The sequence below is a fragment of the Bombina bombina genome, chromosome 1 (assembly GCF_027579735.1).
Source record: "Bombina bombina isolate aBomBom1 chromosome 1, aBomBom1.pri, whole genome shotgun sequence".
Lineage (NCBI taxonomy): Eukaryota > Metazoa > Chordata > Amphibia > Anura > Bombinatoridae > Bombina > Bombina bombina.
The window spans coordinates 494,433,777-494,453,966 of NC_069499.1; the positions used below are offsets into that span (position 1 = coordinate 494,433,777).

General features: G+C 38.7%; 1 protein-coding gene across 3 annotated transcripts in view; it reads left to right on the forward strand.

Annotated features, from left to right (window-relative positions):
• HECW2 (HECT, C2 and WW domain containing E3 ubiquitin protein ligase 2) overlaps window positions 1-20,190 on the forward strand; it is a 746,182-nt gene that overhangs the window by 508,327 nt on the left and 217,665 nt on the right. For all 3 annotated transcript variants that reach the window (XM_053698566.1, XM_053698567.1, XM_053698568.1), the window contains 2 exons: window positions 4,518-4,612; window positions 12,806-12,878. In XM_053698566.1, the coding sequence (XP_053554541.1) occupies window positions 4,518-4,612; window positions 12,806-12,878 (168 nt within the window). The remainder of the gene's footprint in view (window positions 1-4,517; window positions 4,613-12,805; window positions 12,879-20,190) is intronic.

The following is a 20,190-nucleotide window of genomic DNA, read 5'->3' on the forward strand; positions in this document are numbered from 1 at the left end:
GAAATTAAAGATGGAATAGAAACACATGAGTCACAAAAACAAACACAAAAACAAAAACAACACCAGTGTGATACAAAAAAACAATTGAGATTCATTACGTCATATTCCAATCAATATGATGAAGTATGTCGTATTATTAAAAACAACTTACCCATTCTTATGGGAGACAAACAACTGAAAGATGAAATAAAACAAGGGTGCATGTTTGTACCAAAACGAAATGTGACAATAGGGAATATTTTGGCTCCCAGTATGTTACAAACAGCAGGTACCTCTGGCTCATCTTGGTTAAAACATAATGGCACCTTTAAATGTGGAAGAAAAGTATGTACCTCTTGTGATCACATCAATATTTCTCCCACATTTAGATCCCATGTAACAGGTGAGGAGTTCCAAACTAGGGGATGCATAAATTGTAGGAGCAAATTTGTCATTTACATTATAGAATGCACCCAATGTAGGAGGCAATACACAGGTAGGACTACTAGGGAGGTAGGCAAACGTATAAAAGAACACCTGTCTTATATCTCTAGCAATAAAACATGTTCAGCTCTTTCCACTCATTTTATTGAGTTTCATAATCAGGATGTCACAACTTTTAAATGGCAGGCCATTGAACAAATTGGCACACCACCAAGGGGTGGAGATAAGTTGTCAAATCCTAAGCAAACAAGAAATCTATTGGATTTTTAAAACAAAGTGTCTTTTGCCTAACGGTTATAACTCAGAGTATGATGTTATTAACTACTGGCAAAAATAAACCATTATAATAGAATATCGTCCATTATTTCTACCCCACTGTAATTAAGTTGTTCTACTTATTGCAGTAAATGATACTAGAAAATGGCGAGTTATAAGACACCTAAGTTAAACTACATATACTTAATTAATTTTTTTTCCCCAATGGTTCTGATATTCATTCAACTGTCGCTCTTTTGCATAAGACAATACACATCCTTTATCCACAAATTTGTTCAGTTATTACATGACTGACAGATCCCTTTTTCTTGATTTGTTAATTTTATTTGATAGTGATCTGTTTGTGGATAATATATGCCCTATGACCCAAAATTTAAATTGGGTTTAATATTTAATTAGGCATATAGTATGGATCTTATGTGTAGAATAGATAGTAACACTGTATGCATGCATATACAAGTGTATGCATATATAAGGGTATGTATGAGTGTGTATGTCTGTGTGTATGTATGTATAAGCACTTGTGTGCGTATGCATGTATGCATACATATATATACACTTAAGATGTAGTTATTTCATATAACGTGTCCAGTCTTTTATAATGTGTTTTTTTGCTCTGCTTTGTTCAATTTCTAAAGTCATTGGCATCCCAAATATATATAATGTGTATATATGTTTATAATATTCGAGATCTAAGTTTTTATGTTAATTATTATTTGTATTATCTATCTTCATCTATTTGTTTACTCACTAAGTGTTAACTATCTACACAGAATTTTATTATGGTATGTATAGGGTTAAATTCTGAAGTCTTGTTGTTTTTAACCAATCAACATATAGTGTTAGACTTAAAAGGGTGCACCTCCCAACAGGTGTTATTCTATGATTACGGTCAATACGACCGAAACCGGTCAGAAGTTTTGTCTTCACTAACCCTGTGTTGCTGTATGTGGTCATCATACAATTTTAAGGAATAAAGCTACAACTGATTTTCAAACTCTTGTTCTGGATATACTTCTTTGTATTAATGTATTTTCTTTACTATTTTTATTTTAATTCTTATTTTTCTTATTATAATTTGTATCTTCAATTTTAGAATCTTTATCCAAATATTTCATTTTTTCTATCTCGAAAATTGTATTGGATTCAATTTGAATTCAATTTGAAATCTGGTGGGCGGGGCTTAAAAAATAATAAGACCAAAGTAATATAAATAAAATTCTAAATAAAGTCATATATTTTAATACACTTTGGCAGCAAATCAAACACAAGCTCAAACCACTAGTATGGCTATGTGAGCTATGTATTTAATTAGCCTTTGCAAAGACATTGCTAAATATTTTTATCCTAATTGGACATTTAATAATAAATTCTTTAAAACTGCTCTCTGCATTCCCCATTAATATTCTAGATTCGGGTCTTTAAAGTCAGCAAAAATGCACAGTAGCACACTACATAGCATACACTTATACATGCAGATACACACACACTACATAGCATACACTTACACATGCAGATACACACACACTACATAGCATACACTTATACATGCAGATACACACACACTACATAGCATACACTTATACATGCAGATACACACACACAACACAGCATACACTTATACATACAGATACACACGCACACTACATAGCTTATACTTATACATGCAGATACACACACACTACACAACATACACTTATACATACAGATACACACACACACTACATAGCTTACACTTATACATGCAGATAAAAACACACACTACACAGCATACACTTATACATACAAATACACACACACTACATAGCTTACACTTATACATGCAGATACACACACACTACATAGCATACACTTATACATGCAGATACACACATACTACATAGCATATACTTACACATGCAGATACACACACTACATAGCATACACTTATACAGGCAGATACACAGACACTACATAGTATACACTTATACATGCAGATACACACACCCACATTACATAGCATACACTTATACATGCAGATACACAGACACTACATAGTATACACTTATACATGCAGACACAAACACACTACATAGAATACACTTATACATGCAGATACACACTTATACATGCAGATACACATACACACACTACATAGCTTACATTTATATATGCAGACACACACACACTACATAGCATAAACTTATATATACAGATACACACACACACAGTTATGGATACAGATAGACACACACACTACATCATATATGGGTATCTGTAATTCATTGTATGGGGTCCTGGGGTTGGCAAGCACATTAGCTGGCAGTCTGCGGCTGCCACTGTTCGTTACCCTGGTATTAGCACTGCTCATTGTATAAAACGGAAGGCATGCTAGTATTAGCACCAGGGGTTAGACATCATCACTACCAGAGGTAGGTTAGAGAGGTCACCATTACCCGTGGTCAGAGTGTATATAGCCTCCTTACTCCAGCTTAACCCACACACCATTCCTTTTCCACAGGGAATCTAACAGGTATCTAACCCTGTGAGAGCAAAGCCAGCTGCTTCTGAGTAAGGGCCCAAAAGAATTTTAAAAAAAAAGTATATATATATATTTTTTTTTAATGCCTGGGGCAAATCGGGACAGATGGCTAGCAACCCGGGACAGGGGGACAGAGCCCTAACATCGGGACTGTCCCGCGAAAATCAGGACAGTTGGGGGGTATGGATCCGATTAGTCTATAAAGCAATCGACTCTGCCATGTTGTAACCTACGTTTCTTTCTCTTCTGTGGCTTATTAGGGACAGTTATAAATAGGTCACTAAAGAGTGCAGTCAATGGCTGTGTGGAATATAACAGTGTTCTGCACCTCCATTTTTAACAGGAACTGAGAAGCTCACAATTTCAGAATGGAATTACTGGAAAAGGGGACAAAATAAATAATGAAAGATTATTGCAAAGTTTTTTTATATATACAATTTATCATTTTAAATTGTAAATGTTTAATGTACCTTTAAGCAAGAAAGGTCAAAATTGAAATGTTCATTGGTGCGTTTTAGTTTCTAAAATGAAGCATTTTGCAATATGCTTCCACTAGCAAAAATACTTCTATTAAAAGTTATTTTCCATACACCAGTATTCAAATGAGTCATTCAGAGAGTTAATGGTAGCTTTTATGACATCTTCACAGACACAATACACACATTCACCAGCTCTCTGAGCAGGTATGGTGTTTGAATACTGGCGCACAGGGCTCTCACAGGATATGTGTGTATGCTGCTAACCACAGTAATAACTTTTACTAGAAGCATATCTGCTGCTGGAAGTATATTGCAAAATGCACATTTTAATTTTGACCTTTCTATCCCTTTAAAAAGTAATAGAATACTCTTTATTTAGATTGGCTTGAAGCAGTGTGTTGGTATTTCATACTTATTTTTGGATATTCCACATGGTTATACTGCTTTTCATGCTGTCATTTATATATAATTTGATGCATGCCATCTGTGAAGTAACCTTTTTTTTTTCCTTTAATATTTATAGAACAATTAATTTAATTCATTAATAGAATATCTTATCTGGACAATTAGTGAGGGTTTCACATGAAAAATAATGTTTTGCTGTTGTTTTTTTTAAGAATATTTACTACAACTTCACTTAAATTTATAACATCATTATCTCTAAAATCTTAGTCAGATTGCAAACCTACAAATATTATTTTTTATTAATATTGATGTATAGTGTGCAAGCCAATCATGGTTATTAAGTTCTATAATTATTTAAATTAGGTTTTTAGCTTACTATCAAATTAGGTTAATTAATTTATTGTTTTTTACAGCTGAAATAAAAATCTGTTTCAAGTATTATCACGGTATCAGTGGATCGCTGAGAGCTACAACACCCTGCATCACTGTGAAAAACCCTGCTGTAATGGTACGTATTGTCATTTTCTATTTGAAATTGTCTCCTATTAACCCATTGACTGCCAGGGGGTTTCAGTAAAAAGTGTAATTAAAAAGTGTAATTATTTAAAAGTCAAGACTATAAATTCAGTGTTTTTCTCACTACACACATCAGCGGTAAATTAAATAGACAAAGATAACAATCACACAGTGTTACATTTTAATATAATTATAGCATAACTGAATAGGAAGTTATATTGTTCTGAATTTAAGTATACATTTACAGATGACATGATTAGATACTTTGGACCAGATTAGAAGTGGCGCGCTAATGATCGCATGGTATGTGATATCACTGGATCGGGCTAACATTAGCATGCAACTTGATATTATAAGTCCATGGAAAAATGTGTTAATCAGAGAAGGGTTAGCATGGCCAACTTTTCTCAAGAGCAATCTATACTTTCAATGAATCGGGACCCAGCTAAACAGTGCTGGTATGACAAGTTGAAAGTTATAGTTTGCACTCGAGCAAAAGCCGAAACTGCGCTAGAATATTTAGCACGACTTCAGACCTAGAGTAAACTGTAAGGGTTAAAAAAAGTTGCACAAAACACATTAAAATAAAGTATAACACACATCTATACACTATTAAATAAAAAAAAAAATTAAATGTAAATTAAAAACGTTTTTTAAAGGGATGTGGTATATGGCAATGTGTTTTACTGGAAAGGGCTCTAAGTACTTATGTACTTATGTATGTATATATATATATATATATATATATATATATATATATATATATAGGATATTTATGAATTCTTAGAAAATATTCCCCTATGTAAAGAGCATTATAATGTGAAATATTTACAGTAACTACACAGTATTACATTTTATTAAATATGAATATTGCATAAATATGCTTTTACGTGTTTTCATCTACTTCACTGCAAAGAGCTCCAATGCACTTACATATTTGTCTATATATGTATACATATGTATACATATGTATTCATGTGTTACTATGTGTATGTATGTCTATAAATACATATATACACATATAAATGCATAAATACATATGTGCATACATATATATATTTCTCCAACATAGGTGTGTCCGGTCCACGGCGTCATCCTTACTTGTGGGATATTCTCCTCCCCAACAGGAAATGGCAAAGAGCCCAGCAAAGCTGGTCACATGATCCCTCCTAGGCTCCGCCTACCCCAGTCATTCTCTTTGCCGTTGTACAGGCAACATCTCCACGGAGATGGCTTAGAGTTTTTTAGTGTTTAACTGTAGTTTTTCATTATTCAATCAAGAGTTTGTTATTTTCAAATAGTGCTGGTACGTACTATTTACTCAGAAACAGAAAAGAGATGAAGAATTCTGTTTGTATGAGGAAAATGATTTTAGCAACCGTAACTAAAATCCATGGCTGTTCCACACAGGACTGTTGAGAGCATTAACTTCAGTTGGGGGAACAGTTTGCAGTCCTTTGCTGCTTGAGGTATGACACATTCTAACAAGACGATGTAATGCTGGAAGCTGTCATGGCAAAGAGCCCAGCAAAGCTGGTCACATGATCCCTCCTAGGCTCCGCCTACCCCAGTCATTCTCTTTGCCGTTGTACAGGCAACATCTCCACGGAGATGGCTTAGAGTTTTTTAGTGTTTAACTGTAGTTTTTCATTATCAATCAAGAGTTTGTTATTTTCAAATAGTGCTGGTACGTACTATTTACTCAGAAACAGAAAAGAGATGAAGAATTCTGTTTGTATGAGGAAAATGATTTTAGCAACCGTAACTAAAATCCATGGCTGTTCCACACAGGACTGTTGAGAGCATTAACTTCAGTTGGGGAACAGTTTGCAGTCCTTTGCTGCTTGAGGTATGACACATTCTAACAAGACGATGTAATGCTGGAAGCTGTTTTTCCCTATGGGATCCGGTAAGCCATGTTTATTACGATTGGTAAATAAGGGCTTCACAAGGGCTTATTTAGACTGTAGACATTTTTTGGGCTAAATCGATTGATATTAACACTTATTTAGCCTTGAGGAATCATTTATTCTGGGTATTTTGATATAATTATATCGCAGGCACTGTTTTAGAACACCTTATTCTTTAGGGGCTTTCCCAAAGCATAGGCAGAGTCTCATTTTCGCGCCGGTGTTGCGCACTTGTTTTTGAGAGGCATGGCATGCAGTCGCATGTGAGAGGAGCTCTGATACTGATAAAAGACTTCTGAAGGCATCATTTGGTATCGTATTCCCCTTGGGTTTGGTTGGGTCTCAGCAAAGCAGATACCAGGGACTGTAAAGGGGTTAAAGCTTAAAACGGCTCCGGTTCCGTTATTTTAAGGGTTAAAGCTTCCAAAATTGGTGTGCAATATTTTCAAGGCTTTAAGACACTGTGGTGAAAGTTTGGTGAATTTTGAACAATTCCTTCATGTTTTTTCGCAATTGCAGTAATAAAGTGTGTTCAGTTTAAAATTTAAAGTGACAGTAACGGTTTTATTTCAAAACGTTTTTTGTACTTTCTTATCAAGTTTATGCCTGTTTAACATGTCTGAACTACCAGATAGACTGTGTTCTGAATGTGGGGAAGCCAGAATTCCTATTCATTTAAATAAATGTGATTTATGTGATAATGACAATGATGCCCAAGATGATTCCTCAAGTGAGGGGAGTAAGCATGGTACTGCATCATTCCCTCCTTCGTCTACACGAGTCTTGCCCACTCAGGAGGCCCCTAGTACATCTAGCGCGCCAATACTCCTTACTATGCAACAATTAACGGCTGTAATGGATAATTCTGTCAAAAACATTTTAGCCAAAATGAACCCTTGTCAGCGTAAGCGTGGATGCTCTGTTTTAGTTACTGAAGAGCATGACGACGCTGATATTAATATCTCTGAAGGGCCCCTAACCCAATCTGAGGGAGCCAGGGAGGTTTTGTCTGAGGGAGAAATTACTGATTTAGGGAACATTTCTCAGCAGGCTGAATCTGATGTGATTACTTTTAAATTTAAATTGGAACATCTCCGCATTTTGCTTAAGGAGGTATTATCCACTCTGGATGATTGTGAAAATTTGGTCATCCCAGAGAAACTATGTAAAATGGACAAGTTCCTAGAGGTGCCGGGGCTCCCAGAAGCTTTTCCTATACCCAAGCGGGTGGCGGACATTGTTAATAAAGAATGGGAAAGGCCCGGTATTCCTTTCGTCCCTCCCCCCATATTTAAAAAATTGTTTCCTATGGTCGACCCCAGAAAGGACTTATGGCAGTCAGTCCCCAAGGTCGAGGGAGCGGTTTCTACTTTAAACAAACGCACCACTATTCCCATAGAGGATAGTTGTGCTTTCAAAGATCCTATGGATAAAAAATTAGAAGGTTTGCTTAAAAAGATGTTTGTTCAGCAGGGTTACCTTCTACAACCCATTTCATGCATTGTCCCTGTCACTACAGCCGCATATTTCTGGTTTGATGAACTGATTAAGGTGCTCGATAGTGACTCTCCTCCTTATGAGGAGATTATGGACAGAGTCAATGCTCTCAAATTGGCTAATTCTTTCACTCTAGACGCCTCTTTGCAATTGGCTAAGTTAGCGGCTAAGAATTCTGGGTTTGCTATTGTGGCGCGCAGAGCGCTTTGGTTGAAATCTTGGTCGGCTGATGCGTCTTCCAAGAACAAGCTACTAAACATTCCTTTCAAGGGGAAAACGCTGTTTGGTCCTGACTTGAAAGAGATTATCTCTGATATCACTGGGGGTAAGGGCCATGCCCTTCCTCAGGATCGGCCTTTCAAGGCAAAAAATAGACCTAATTTTCGTCCCTTTCGTAAAAACGGACCAGCCCAAGGTGCTACGTCCTCTAAGCAAGAGGGTAATTCTTCTCAGGCCAAGCCAGCTTGGAGACCAATGCAAGGCTGGAACAAGGGAAAGCAGGCAAAGAAACCTGCCACTGCTACCAAGACAGCATGAAATATCGGCCCCCGATCCGGGACCGGATCTGGTGGGGGGCAGACTCTCTCTCTTCGCTCAGGCTTGGGCAAGAGATGTTCTGGATCCTTGGGCGCTAGAAATAGTCTCCCAGGGTTATCTTCTGGAATTCAAGGGACTTCCCCCAAGGGGAAGGTTCCACAGGTCTCAGTTGTCTTCAGACCACATAAAAAGACAGGCGTTCTTACATTGTGTAGAAGACCTGTTAAAAATGGGAGTGATTCATCCTGTTCCATTGAGAGAACAAGGGATGGGGTTCTACTCCAATCTGTTCATAGTTCCCAAAAAAGAGGGAACGTTCAGACCAATCCTAGATCTCAAGATCTTAAACAAATTTCTCAAGGTCCCATCTTTCAAGATGGAAACCATTCGAACTATCCTTCCTTCCATCCAGGAAGGTCAATTCATGACCACGGTGGATTTAAAGGATGCGTATCTACATATTCCTATCCACAAGGAACATCATCGGTTCCTAAGGTTTGCATTCCTGGACAAACATTACCAGTTCGTGGCGCTTCCTTTCGGATTAGCCACTGCTCCAAGGATTTTCACAAAGGTACTAGGGTCCCTTCTAGCTGTGCTAAGACCAAGGGGCATTGCAGTTGTACCTTACCTGGACGACATTCTGATTCAAGCGTCGTCCCTCCCTCGAGCAAAGGCTCACACGGACATCGTCCTGGCCTTTCTCAGATCGCACGGCTGGAAAGTGAACGTGGAAAAGAGTTCTCTATCCCCGTCAACAAGGGTTCCCTTCTTGGGAACAATTATAGACTCCTCAGAAATGAGGATTTTTCTAACAGAGGCCAGAAAGACAAAGCTTCTGGACTCTTGTCGAATACTTCATTCCGTTCCTCTTCCTTCCGTAGCTCAGTGCATGGAAGTGATCGGGTTGATGGTAGCGACAATGGACATAGTTCCTTTTGCGCGCATTCATCTAAGACCATTACAACCGTGCATGCTCAGTCAGTGGAATGGGGACTATACAGACTTGTCTCCAAAGATACAAGTAAATCAGAGGACCAGAGACTCACTCCGTTGGTGGCTGTCCCTGGACAACCTGTCACGAGGGATGACATTCCACAGACCAGAGTGGGTCATTGTCACGACCGACGCCAGTCTGATGGGCTGGGGCGCGGTCTGGGGATCCCTGAAAGCTCAGGGTCTTTGGTCTCGGGAAGAATCTCTTCTACCGATAAATATTCTGGAACTGAGAGCGATATTCAAGGCTCTCAGGGCTTGGCCTCAGCTAGCGGGGACCAAGTTCATACGGTTTCAATCAGACAACATGACGACTGTTGCGTACATCAACCATCAGGGGGGAACAAGGAGTTCCCTAGCGATGGAAGAAGTGACCAAGATTATTCTATGGGCGGAGTCTCACTCCTGCCACCTGTCTGCTATCCACATCCCGGGAGTGGAAAATTGGGAAGCGGATTTTCTGAGTCGTCAGATATTGCATCCGGGGGAGTGGGAACTCCATCCGGAAATCTTTGCCCAAGTCACTCAACTTTGGGGCATTCCAGACATGGATCTGATGGCCTCTCGTCAGAACTTCAAAGTTCCTTGCTACGGGTCCAGATCCAGGGATCCCAAGGCGGCTCTAGTGGATGCACTAGTAGCACCTTGGACCCTCAAACTAGCTTATGTGTTCCCGCCGTTTCCTCTCATCCCCAGGCTGGTAGCCAGGATCAATCAGGAGAGGGCGTCGGTGATCTTGATAGCTCCTGCGTGGCCACGCAGGACTTGGTATGCAGATCTGGTGAATATGTCATCGGCTCCACCTTGGAAGCTACCTTTGAGACGAGACCTTCTTGTTCAGGGTCCGTTCGAACATCCGAATCTGGTTTCACTCCAGCTGACTGCTTGGAGATTGAACGCTTGATTTTATCGAAGCGAGGTTTCTCAGATTCTGTTATCGATACTCTTGTTCAGGCCAGAAAGCCTGTAACTAGAAAGATTTACCACAAAATTTGGAAAAAATATATCTGTTGGTGTGAATCTAAAGGATTCCCTTGGGACAAGGTTAAGATTCCTAGGATTCTATCCTTCCTTCAAGAAGGATTGGAAAAAGGATTATCGGCAAGTTCCCTGAAGGGACAGATTTCTGCCTTGTCGGTGTTACTTCACAAAAAACTGGCAGCTGTGCCAGATGTTCAAGCCTTTGTTCAGGCTCTGGTTAGAATCAAGCCTGTTTACAAACCTTTGACTCCTCCTTGGAGTCTCAATCTAGTTCTTTCAGTTCTTCAGGGGGTTCCGTTTGAACCCTTACATTCCGTTGATATTAAGTTATTATCTTGGAAAGTTTTGTTTTTAGTTGCAATTTCTTCTGCTAGAAGAGTTTCAGAATTATCTGCTCTGCAGTGTTCTCCTCCTTATCTGGTGTTCCATGCAGATAAGGTGGTTTTACGTACTAAACCTGGTTTTCTTCCAAAAGTTGTTTCTAACAAAAACATTAACCAGGAGATTATCGTACCTTCTCTGTGTCCGAAACCAGTTTCAAAGAAGGAACGCTTGTTGCACAATTTGGATGTTGTTCGCGCTCTAAAATTCTATTTAGATGCTACAAAGGATTTTAGACAAACATCTTCCCTGTTTGTTGTTTATTCAGGTAAAAGGAGAGGTCAAAAAGCAACTTCTACCTCTCTCTCTTTTTGGATTAAAAGCATCATCAGATTGGCTTACGAGACTGCCGGACGGCAGCCTCCCGAAAGAATCACGGCTCATTCCACTAGGGCTGTGGCTTCCACATGGGCCTTCAAGAACGAGGCTTCTGTGGATCAGATATGTAGGGCAGCGACTTGGTCTTCACTGCACACTTTTACCAAATTTTACAAGTTTGATACTTTTGCTTCTTCTGAGGCTATTTTTGGGAGAAAGGTTTTGCAAGCCGTGGTGCCTTCCATTTAGGTGACCTGATTTGCTCCCTCCCTTCATCCGTGTCCTAAAGCTTTGGTATTGGTTCCCACAAGTAAGGATGACGCCGTGGACCGGACACACCTATGTTGGAGAAAACAGAATTTATGTTTACCTGATAAATTTCTTTCTCCAACGGTGTGTCCGGTCCACGGCCCGCCCTGGTTTTTTTTTTTTTTAATCAGGTCTGATAATTTATTTTCTTTAACTACAGTCACCACGGTACCATATGGTTTCTCCTATGCTATTATTCCTCCTTAACGTCGGTCGAATGACTGGGGTAGGCGGAGCCTAGGAGGGATCATGTGACCAGCTTTGCTGGGCTCTTTGCCATTTCCTGTTGGGGAGGAGAATATCCCACAAGTAAGGATGACGCCGTGGACCGGACACACCGTTGGAGAAAGAAATTTATCAGGTAAACATAAATTCTGTTATATATATATATATATATACACACATATTCATCTTTAGACATGTATATGTATTTATCTCTACATTAAAGCCCTTAGCAGTCCATTTTTATCTAACGCCAGACACCTCGTATCTTTGAACCATTATAACTTTTTTGTGCAATTGTTTTTTATAATAAATTTTATTAGACAGTGTTGTTATGAATGTAACTTTACTTTAAAAATGTATTTTTGAAGTTGTTTTGTGACACTTTTTATTCGTGTGTAACAGTTAACCAGAGCTCAGAAGCTATCCTGTTGTCGCATTAAAATCGTGTTTACTTTCAACCTGTAATACGTGCGCTACTTCCGACGCAGGCAGTCAGCTGCGATAAACCCCATTTCACTCAGACTGAGATGTTTAAACACTAAAAGGGATTAGCAGATGTTTGCGTATAAATATATATATAGTGTTTGCTTCTAAACTCATTTAACCTGTGTTTATTATGTTTTATACTTTGTCCATTAAATGCATTGAAGATTACTCCAGCAGTCACATAATTATAAGAGGGAATATTTGTTTGAAACAATAATTTACGTACATTAAATTCCTCCTGATGTAAATTATTTACATCAAATTGCAAGACAAAAATATTTGTCAAAGAATATTTTGTAAGAATATTCAGACTTCCATCTGATGCAAAATATTTACATCATATTGCAGGAGGACAAGAAATTTTGTTAAATAATATTTTGTAAGATATTCAGAACCACCTTTGGCACAGTTATGTGTAATTATTCCAGCAGCAACACACAAGTTTACAAGCATTTAAGACAGTCTAGTGACATGGAAAAGTAAAAAAAAAAACAATAGCAAAGCAAAAAATGTTATAAAGCATTTTATTAAACTTTCCTTTCCAGATGGGTGCAGATGGTATGGAAGGTGCTTCGGCTATGCAACATTGCAGAAAATTAGCTAGCTTCACATTATCAGGTATGTTAAGATTTCTGCATGTTTAGAGAGAAATTATATATAATGTAGAATCAATATTCGGTGTTAGCAATACATTTGCAATGTTGTTATAAGTTGAACAAATTTGGAATGGTGGGTAAAATATTTAACACAACAATAAATTAAATTGTTCTTGTACTCACTCGCAGTATAGCTATTAATGTATATCAGTTTTTATAACTTGCACCTAATAGCCAATAAAAAATGAATGGAGACAAATATTTCCTTATTTAAATGGATATGAAACCCAATTTTTTTCTTTCATGATTTAGAAAGAGCATGTGATTTTAAATAACTTTGTAATTTTCTTCTAAAATCTGATTTGCTTCGTTCTCTTGATATCCTTTGTTGAAAAGCATCTAAATAGGCTCAGTAGCTGCTGATTGGTGGCTGCACATAGATGCATTGTGTGATTGGATCACCCATGTGCATTGCTATTTCTTCAACAAAGGATATCTAAAGAATGAAGCAAATTAGATCATAGAAGTAAATTGAAATGTTGTTTAAAATTGTATTCTCTATCTAAATAACGAAAGATACATTTTGGGTTTCATATTTCTTTAACATACATCCAATTCTGTTAGTGTGAGTTCTTTAATAAAAACATATTTATTTTTATTTGTTTCATGAGTGTTCTTTGATTTTTATTTTAGTTATAGAGGATATGCTTATAAGCATTGTATAGCTAATATTATTATTTATATTAAAGGGACATAATACTCATATGCTAAATCACTTGAAAGTGATGCAGCATAACTGTAAAAAGCTGACAGGAAAATATCACCTGAGCATCTCTATGTAATAAAGGAAGATATTTTACCTCACAACTTCCTCAGCTCAGCAGATTGTCCTGTGTAAAAAGTTATCTTTCAGTTACTCCCCAGCTGCAGGTAAAAAAAAAAGGAAGAAATGAACAGCAGCCAATCAGCATCATCATTGCTGAGGTCATGAACTCTTTTACTGTAATCTCATAAGATTTCACTTAACTCTCATGAGATTTCATAGTAAACTTCCTTAAACTGAATAGGGAAATAACACAAGTGTGCATGAGGCTCACTCCATTGCCGGTCCCAGAACAGGCCATACTGATTTGCTGCTTTAAGTCCTTTTTATGGGGTGTGAATACTTAGGAACTTTTGAAGTAAAATATCTTTATTTTTTACATAGAGATATTCAGGTAATATTTTCTAGTCAGCTTTTTACAGCTATGCTGCATCACTTTCAAGTGTTTCAACATTTGGCTATCATGCCCCTTTAAGTACAAAGCCCTTTCTATAGCTTTGTACACTACAAGTAATATGTTTGAGATATATTCTATTCCAGTTGGGGAGAAAAAAACAGAATTTATCTGTAAAAATCCATAGTCTTTAAAGCGACAATGTACACAAAATAATTGTTTTCTACATAAAAATGTACTACAATTATGAAAAACGAGAAATATGCTATTAAAATTGTTTAACTGAATCTGTCAAGGAATATGTATCAAATGCACTGGTGTCCATTGTTTGCTGACTGGTAGGAAAAATATCCACAATTATATTGGTAGAGATATGTCTGACAAAAAAGTAGATTTATTCAGTACAAGAACTTGTTTATCAGAAGAAAATAATAATAATATGTCTGGAAAAAAACACTTTTAGGTTAAACATAAAAAAATATATATAATGTGCAAGCTGCCATTTAGTTTCATGTCATTTATTTAAGCCAAGAGCAGTCTGCCTTACCATTTATGTGTATTATTTTACTGTGAGTATTCCTGTGAGAGTTCCTCAGAAGATACAGCCTGTCTAGTTAGTGAGTGTGTTTTGTATGTATTTCTAGGTGCGGTAATATTTAGCTGCTAGAGCACTCTCATGGGTACCGTTATAAAGCGCATTAGAAGCCAGCAAGAAGGCTGAGGTTAGGCCCTAGATAATATGGGTGTGCGTATGTGAGCTTATCTCATGGCTGCTATTCTGAGAAAGCTGCAGAGCTTTTTACATGTGCAGTTCTGCTTATGCTTTTAAGGTGATGATACGTTATCAACAGTAGCTAAGCTTACATCTTTACACCTCTCCAAATTTGCTGATCTTTGTACGTTTTAAAGGGACATGGAATTCAACTTTTGTAATTAAAGTAGTGTACAATTTTACAAACTTTACAGTGAAACTACTATTCTCAAATGTACTTCCTTTTTCCTCATATTCTTGCATGAGAACATATTTATATATGCTCAGACATGTGCACGTGTCTTAAATGTCAAACTTTGATGTCCTCAGGGCACACTAATAGGCCAGATTTTTAAGATATTTGAACTAGAACATAGGTGAAAGAATCAGCTGATCAGTAACCATGGTTACTAACCTGCTCTCACCCAAGGAAATGCACCCTTTTTGAGAAACAATGGTTTAAATAGAGCATGCGATTTTAAGAGAATTTTCAGTTTACTTTTATTATTGAATTTACTTTGTTCTCTTGGTATTCTTTGTTAAAAATCATATCTAGGTAGGTTCATGAGCTGTAATACACTACTGAGAGCTAGCTGCTGGTGAGTTACATATGCCTCTTATAATTGGCTCACCAGACGTGTTGAGCTAGCTCCCAGTAATGCATTGCTGCTCTGTAGCTCACTTTTACTATGTAGTTAACCCATTTGGAGGGGATAAAATTTGTTATATGCAAGCAAGGGTGAAATATTAGACTTTGAAAACGTTAGAACATTTTCATTTTGTACTTTTATGCACCTTTTTAGAACTATATAGTAAGAGCATGTGCAACACTCTCATGACTGCAGGCTCCTGCGCCAGCCTACATAGGCTCTCATGGAAAGGAGGGAAGTGTCAACAAAGGATACCAAAGGAAAGAGATAAATATGATAATAGAAGTTCATTGGAAAGTTGTTTTTTTAAATTGCATTTTGTACCTAGACCATATAAATTCAATTTGGAATTTAGTGACCTTAATGAAAACAATATTAACTTCTGTCTGAGAATAGTTATAAAATATGTAATAAAATGAATAGAGACTGCTTTTCAGTTAGAGATGTGCCATGCAATATGTCTGGGTAACTGCTAGATTACTAGGCCACTGCCTCAAAATGTTCTACAAACAAACCATTTCAATCACATTAAATATGTGTTGTGACAAGGAACAGTTTCCTGATACTTCAAAAAAGAAAATATAGCTTATTAAAGGGAAAGTGTATTAATTAATGCAGCTGTGAATATGTAATTGTTTCCATCTAAAGGGGAGAAGAGTCCACTGCTTCATTCATTACTTTTGGGAATTAAGAACCTGGCCACCAGGAGGAGGCAAAGACACCCCAGCCAAAGACTTAAAGGGACAGTAAACCTAAAATATAATGTTATATAATTCTGCACATAGTGCAGAATTATATAACATTATACTAGTGCTATTATTAAACCTTATATTCCCTTTTAATTTTTTTAAAATATGCCAGTTTTTCAGACCCGCTCTCTGTACTCTTCTGAGCGGGTCTGTTTTTATTCCACAGCGCATCGGGCCAGCTGTATAGCCACAGCCCGGCCCAACCGCGCCATAACACTAAGTGCAGCTCGCTCCTGCTCTGCTGTACTCAGCAGAGTACAGAGAGCGGGTCTGAAAAACTGGCATATTTTAAAAAAAATTAAAAGGGAATATAAGGTTTAATAACAATAGCACTAATATAATGTTATATAATTCTGCACTATGTGCAGAATTATATAAATTATATTTTAGGTTTACTGACACTTTAAATACCTCCCCCACTCCCCTCATCCCCCAGTCATTCTTTCGTCACAGGAGGATGGCAGAGAAGTGCCGAAGATTCGGAGTAGTCTTTTATGGAGGGTAGTACTCTTCGGAATGGGACTGGAGTTTTAAGTAGTCCGGTCAGCCTCTCAGTGAGAGCCTGGATGAAAGTTAGAGTCCAGAGATGCAGGGAGAGTCTTTCTGTGAAACCATCCCGACTCATATTAACAGCTCCATAGGCAATCAGCGTTGATGGGTTTTGCTGCCTGCTTTCTGCACTGAAGTTCATGTCAGGAGCGATGCTACTACACTGTCACACTTGAAGGGCTGTGTTCCTGTTCCACGGCATAGATTCTGGTAAGATTGTTTCATTTTTTATACATAATGATAACACAGAAGACAGGGTCACAGTGTGGCACCTTTTATCTTATGGAGTCAAGGGTTAATATTCCAAATATTATTGAACAGGGGGGTTTATACATAATATTATTTATTGTGTTATTGCTGTGTTATGTGCAAGATGTGGCTCTGGCAATGGTGGAACTTCAGGTTGACTTCCGGAAGTATTTGCTCGGCCGATTTTAGCACATTTTCTCCTTAGTGCAAGGGTGGTCCTGCGAGGCATCCCAGGTGACCGGGTGTGAGTTTTCACTTCCTTTGTTGATCAGCGGCATAGGAGACAAAGCGCTTTCTGTAGTCCGGGTCATAGGAGATGGTGAGTGCCCCGGCCGGATGTATAAAGGTGCCTGTTTTTAAAGCTAGTCTAGTCCACAATAAAAGTGCAAGTTATGGAGGACTCTGACACGTCAGTCTCATTCCTGTGTTTATTGTGAGGAGGTTCTTGTAGATCAGCCTGCACAACTATTGTTGTTCCACATGCCTTAATAAAGTTGCAACATATAAAACTAAAGGGATGTCTAGTACTACTGAGCTGTCCACCTCTGAGGGCACCCGTCCTGTGAGGTGCGTTCCCTGCTTTCATCTCTGAGTGCACGTGCAGCGCCCCAGGGTCCAACCATTACTCCTACAGGAGAGATTCATTGGCCATCAGATTTTGCGGATCTACTGCAAACGGCGGTATCGAAAGTGATCCATGCCTTACCACGTTGTGCTAAGCGCAAGTGTAGGGTGTATCATGGAAGCCGGTCCAGGGGATGTCTACGCCTATGGAAATATCAGAGGCGTTATACGATGACGAGGCCCACTCCAACTCTTTGGAGGAGACTCCTTCTGGGTCCGTGTCATCTCATCCTCTGGCTGTGGAGGAGCCTAGCTTTAGGTTTAGGATGGAGAATTTGTGCTTTTTGCTGAAGCAAGTGCTTGCTGCTCTGGAAGTCCCGGAACTGAAGCTTACGGAGAAACCTTCAATTCCTAAGCTTGATAAGGTATACAAGGACAGGGTGGTGCCTCAGACCTTCCTGTTAAGATGGCTAATATTCAGCTAGATTACGAGTTTGGCATTATGAGTGAAAAAGCATCGTTATGCTTCATAACAATGATTTTTCTCTAACGCCGCTATTACAAGTCTTTTCAGAATAGGTGTACCGAACACCTTTTTGCCCTTCACGCAACGTCAGTACCGCACTTTTAATAAAGTAATTTTTCAATGAGACTTTCATAGCGCCGGTTTTGCTGTGTTTTGCTGTGAGGCCAAAAAGTGAGCGGTACACCCTATACTGACAAGATTCGTACTGCCATCTAAAGTCAGTAGTTATGAGTTTTAAGTTACAAAGCTGTAGCATAAAACTCATAACTAAAGTGTTAAAAAGTACACTAACACCTAGAAACTACCTATTAACCCCTAAACCGAGGCCCTCCCGCATCGCAAACACTATAATAAAAATATTAACCCCTAATCTGCTGCTCCGGACATCGCCACCACGTAAAAAATTTATTAACCCCTATTCCACTGCTCCCGACATCGTCCACACTATAATAAACCTATTAACCCCTAAACCGCCGCCCTCCCGTATCGCAGGATACACACTATTTAAAGATTATTAACCCCTAATCTGCCGTCCGCCAACACCGCCACTATAATAAACCTTGTAACCACTAAACCACTAAACCACAAGCCCCCCACAACGAAATATACTAAAATAAATTATTAACCACTAAACCTCTGACCTCCAACATCACTACATAAATATATTAACCCCTAAACCTAACCCTAACATAACCCTAAGCCTAGCCCTAACCCTAACACCCCCTTACTTAAATATAATTAAAATAAATCTAAATAAAACTTACAATTATTACCTAAATAATTCCTATTTAAAACTAAATACATACTTACCTATAAAATAAAACCTTTTCCCCTTCTTCCTTTAAGAAACTGTTCCCCGTTCCGGACTCTCAGCTCAAGCTGTGGGGGACTGTCCCTAAGGTGGATGGTGCCATCTCTACTCTCACGAATCGGACGACTATTCCTCTCAAAGATAGTTCGTTGTGGACATGACCTCTTAAGTTGAAGCTGTTGTCCCTGCCTTTTCAAGGGAAGATTATGTTCGGTCCAGGATTGGATTCGATCATATCCACGGTTATCGGAGGCAAGGGAGCTTTTCTACCGCAGGATAAGAAGGCTAAGCCTAAAGGATCTGCTTTTTGCACAGTGCTAGCAGCCCGCCGTGAAGGAGGATCAGTCCAAGGGAACTTGGAAGCCTGCTCAGTCTTGGAACAAGTCCAAGCAAAACAAGAAGCCCACCCCCCGGACCAAGTAGGAGGCAGATTGTCTCTTTTCTCTGAAGCCTGGTTGCAGGACATTCAGGACCCTTGGGTCACAAATGGAAAACAGCATTTAACACCAGGAGCGGTCATTATGAGTATCTTGTAATGCCCTTTGGCCTATGTAATGCTCCTGCTGTTTTCCAGGAATTTATTAATGATGTCCTACAAGATATGTTGCAACAGTGTGTTGTGGTGTACTTAGACGACATCCTCATACACTCACCCACACTTGAGGCTCATCATTCTGATGTTACACGGGTTCTTCAGAGATGACGTGAGAACGGCTTGTTTTGTAAACTCGAGAAATGTGAGTTCCATCAGACTCAAGTAATCTTCCTAGGTTATGTTATCTCCATTGCAGGGTTCTCCATGGATCCTGACAAGTTATCTGCAGTTCTGCAGTGGCCTCGCCCAGTTGGTCTTCAGTCTATTCAGTGTTTTTTGGGGTTCGCCAATTACTATAGAAAGTTTATTAAAAACTTTTCTTCCTTGGTCAAACCTATCACAGAAATGGCCCGTAAAGAGAATGATCCACTCCATTGGTCACCTACTGCCATTAAGGCCTTTGATAGTCATAAGACTGCCTTTGCTGCCGCTCCAGTTCTGGCTCATCCTAACCCTGTCCTGCCTTTCGTTCTTGAGGTCGATGCGTCTGAGACTGGAGTAGGTGCCCTCTTGTCTCAACGTCCTACGCCTGACGGTTCCTTGCAGCCGTGTGGTTTCTTCTCTAAGAAATTGTCTCCAGCTGAGTGCAATTATAAAATTGGTGACAGGGAATTACTGGTCATAATTTTGGCACTCAAGGAATGGAGGCATCTTCTAGAGCAGTGGTTCTCAA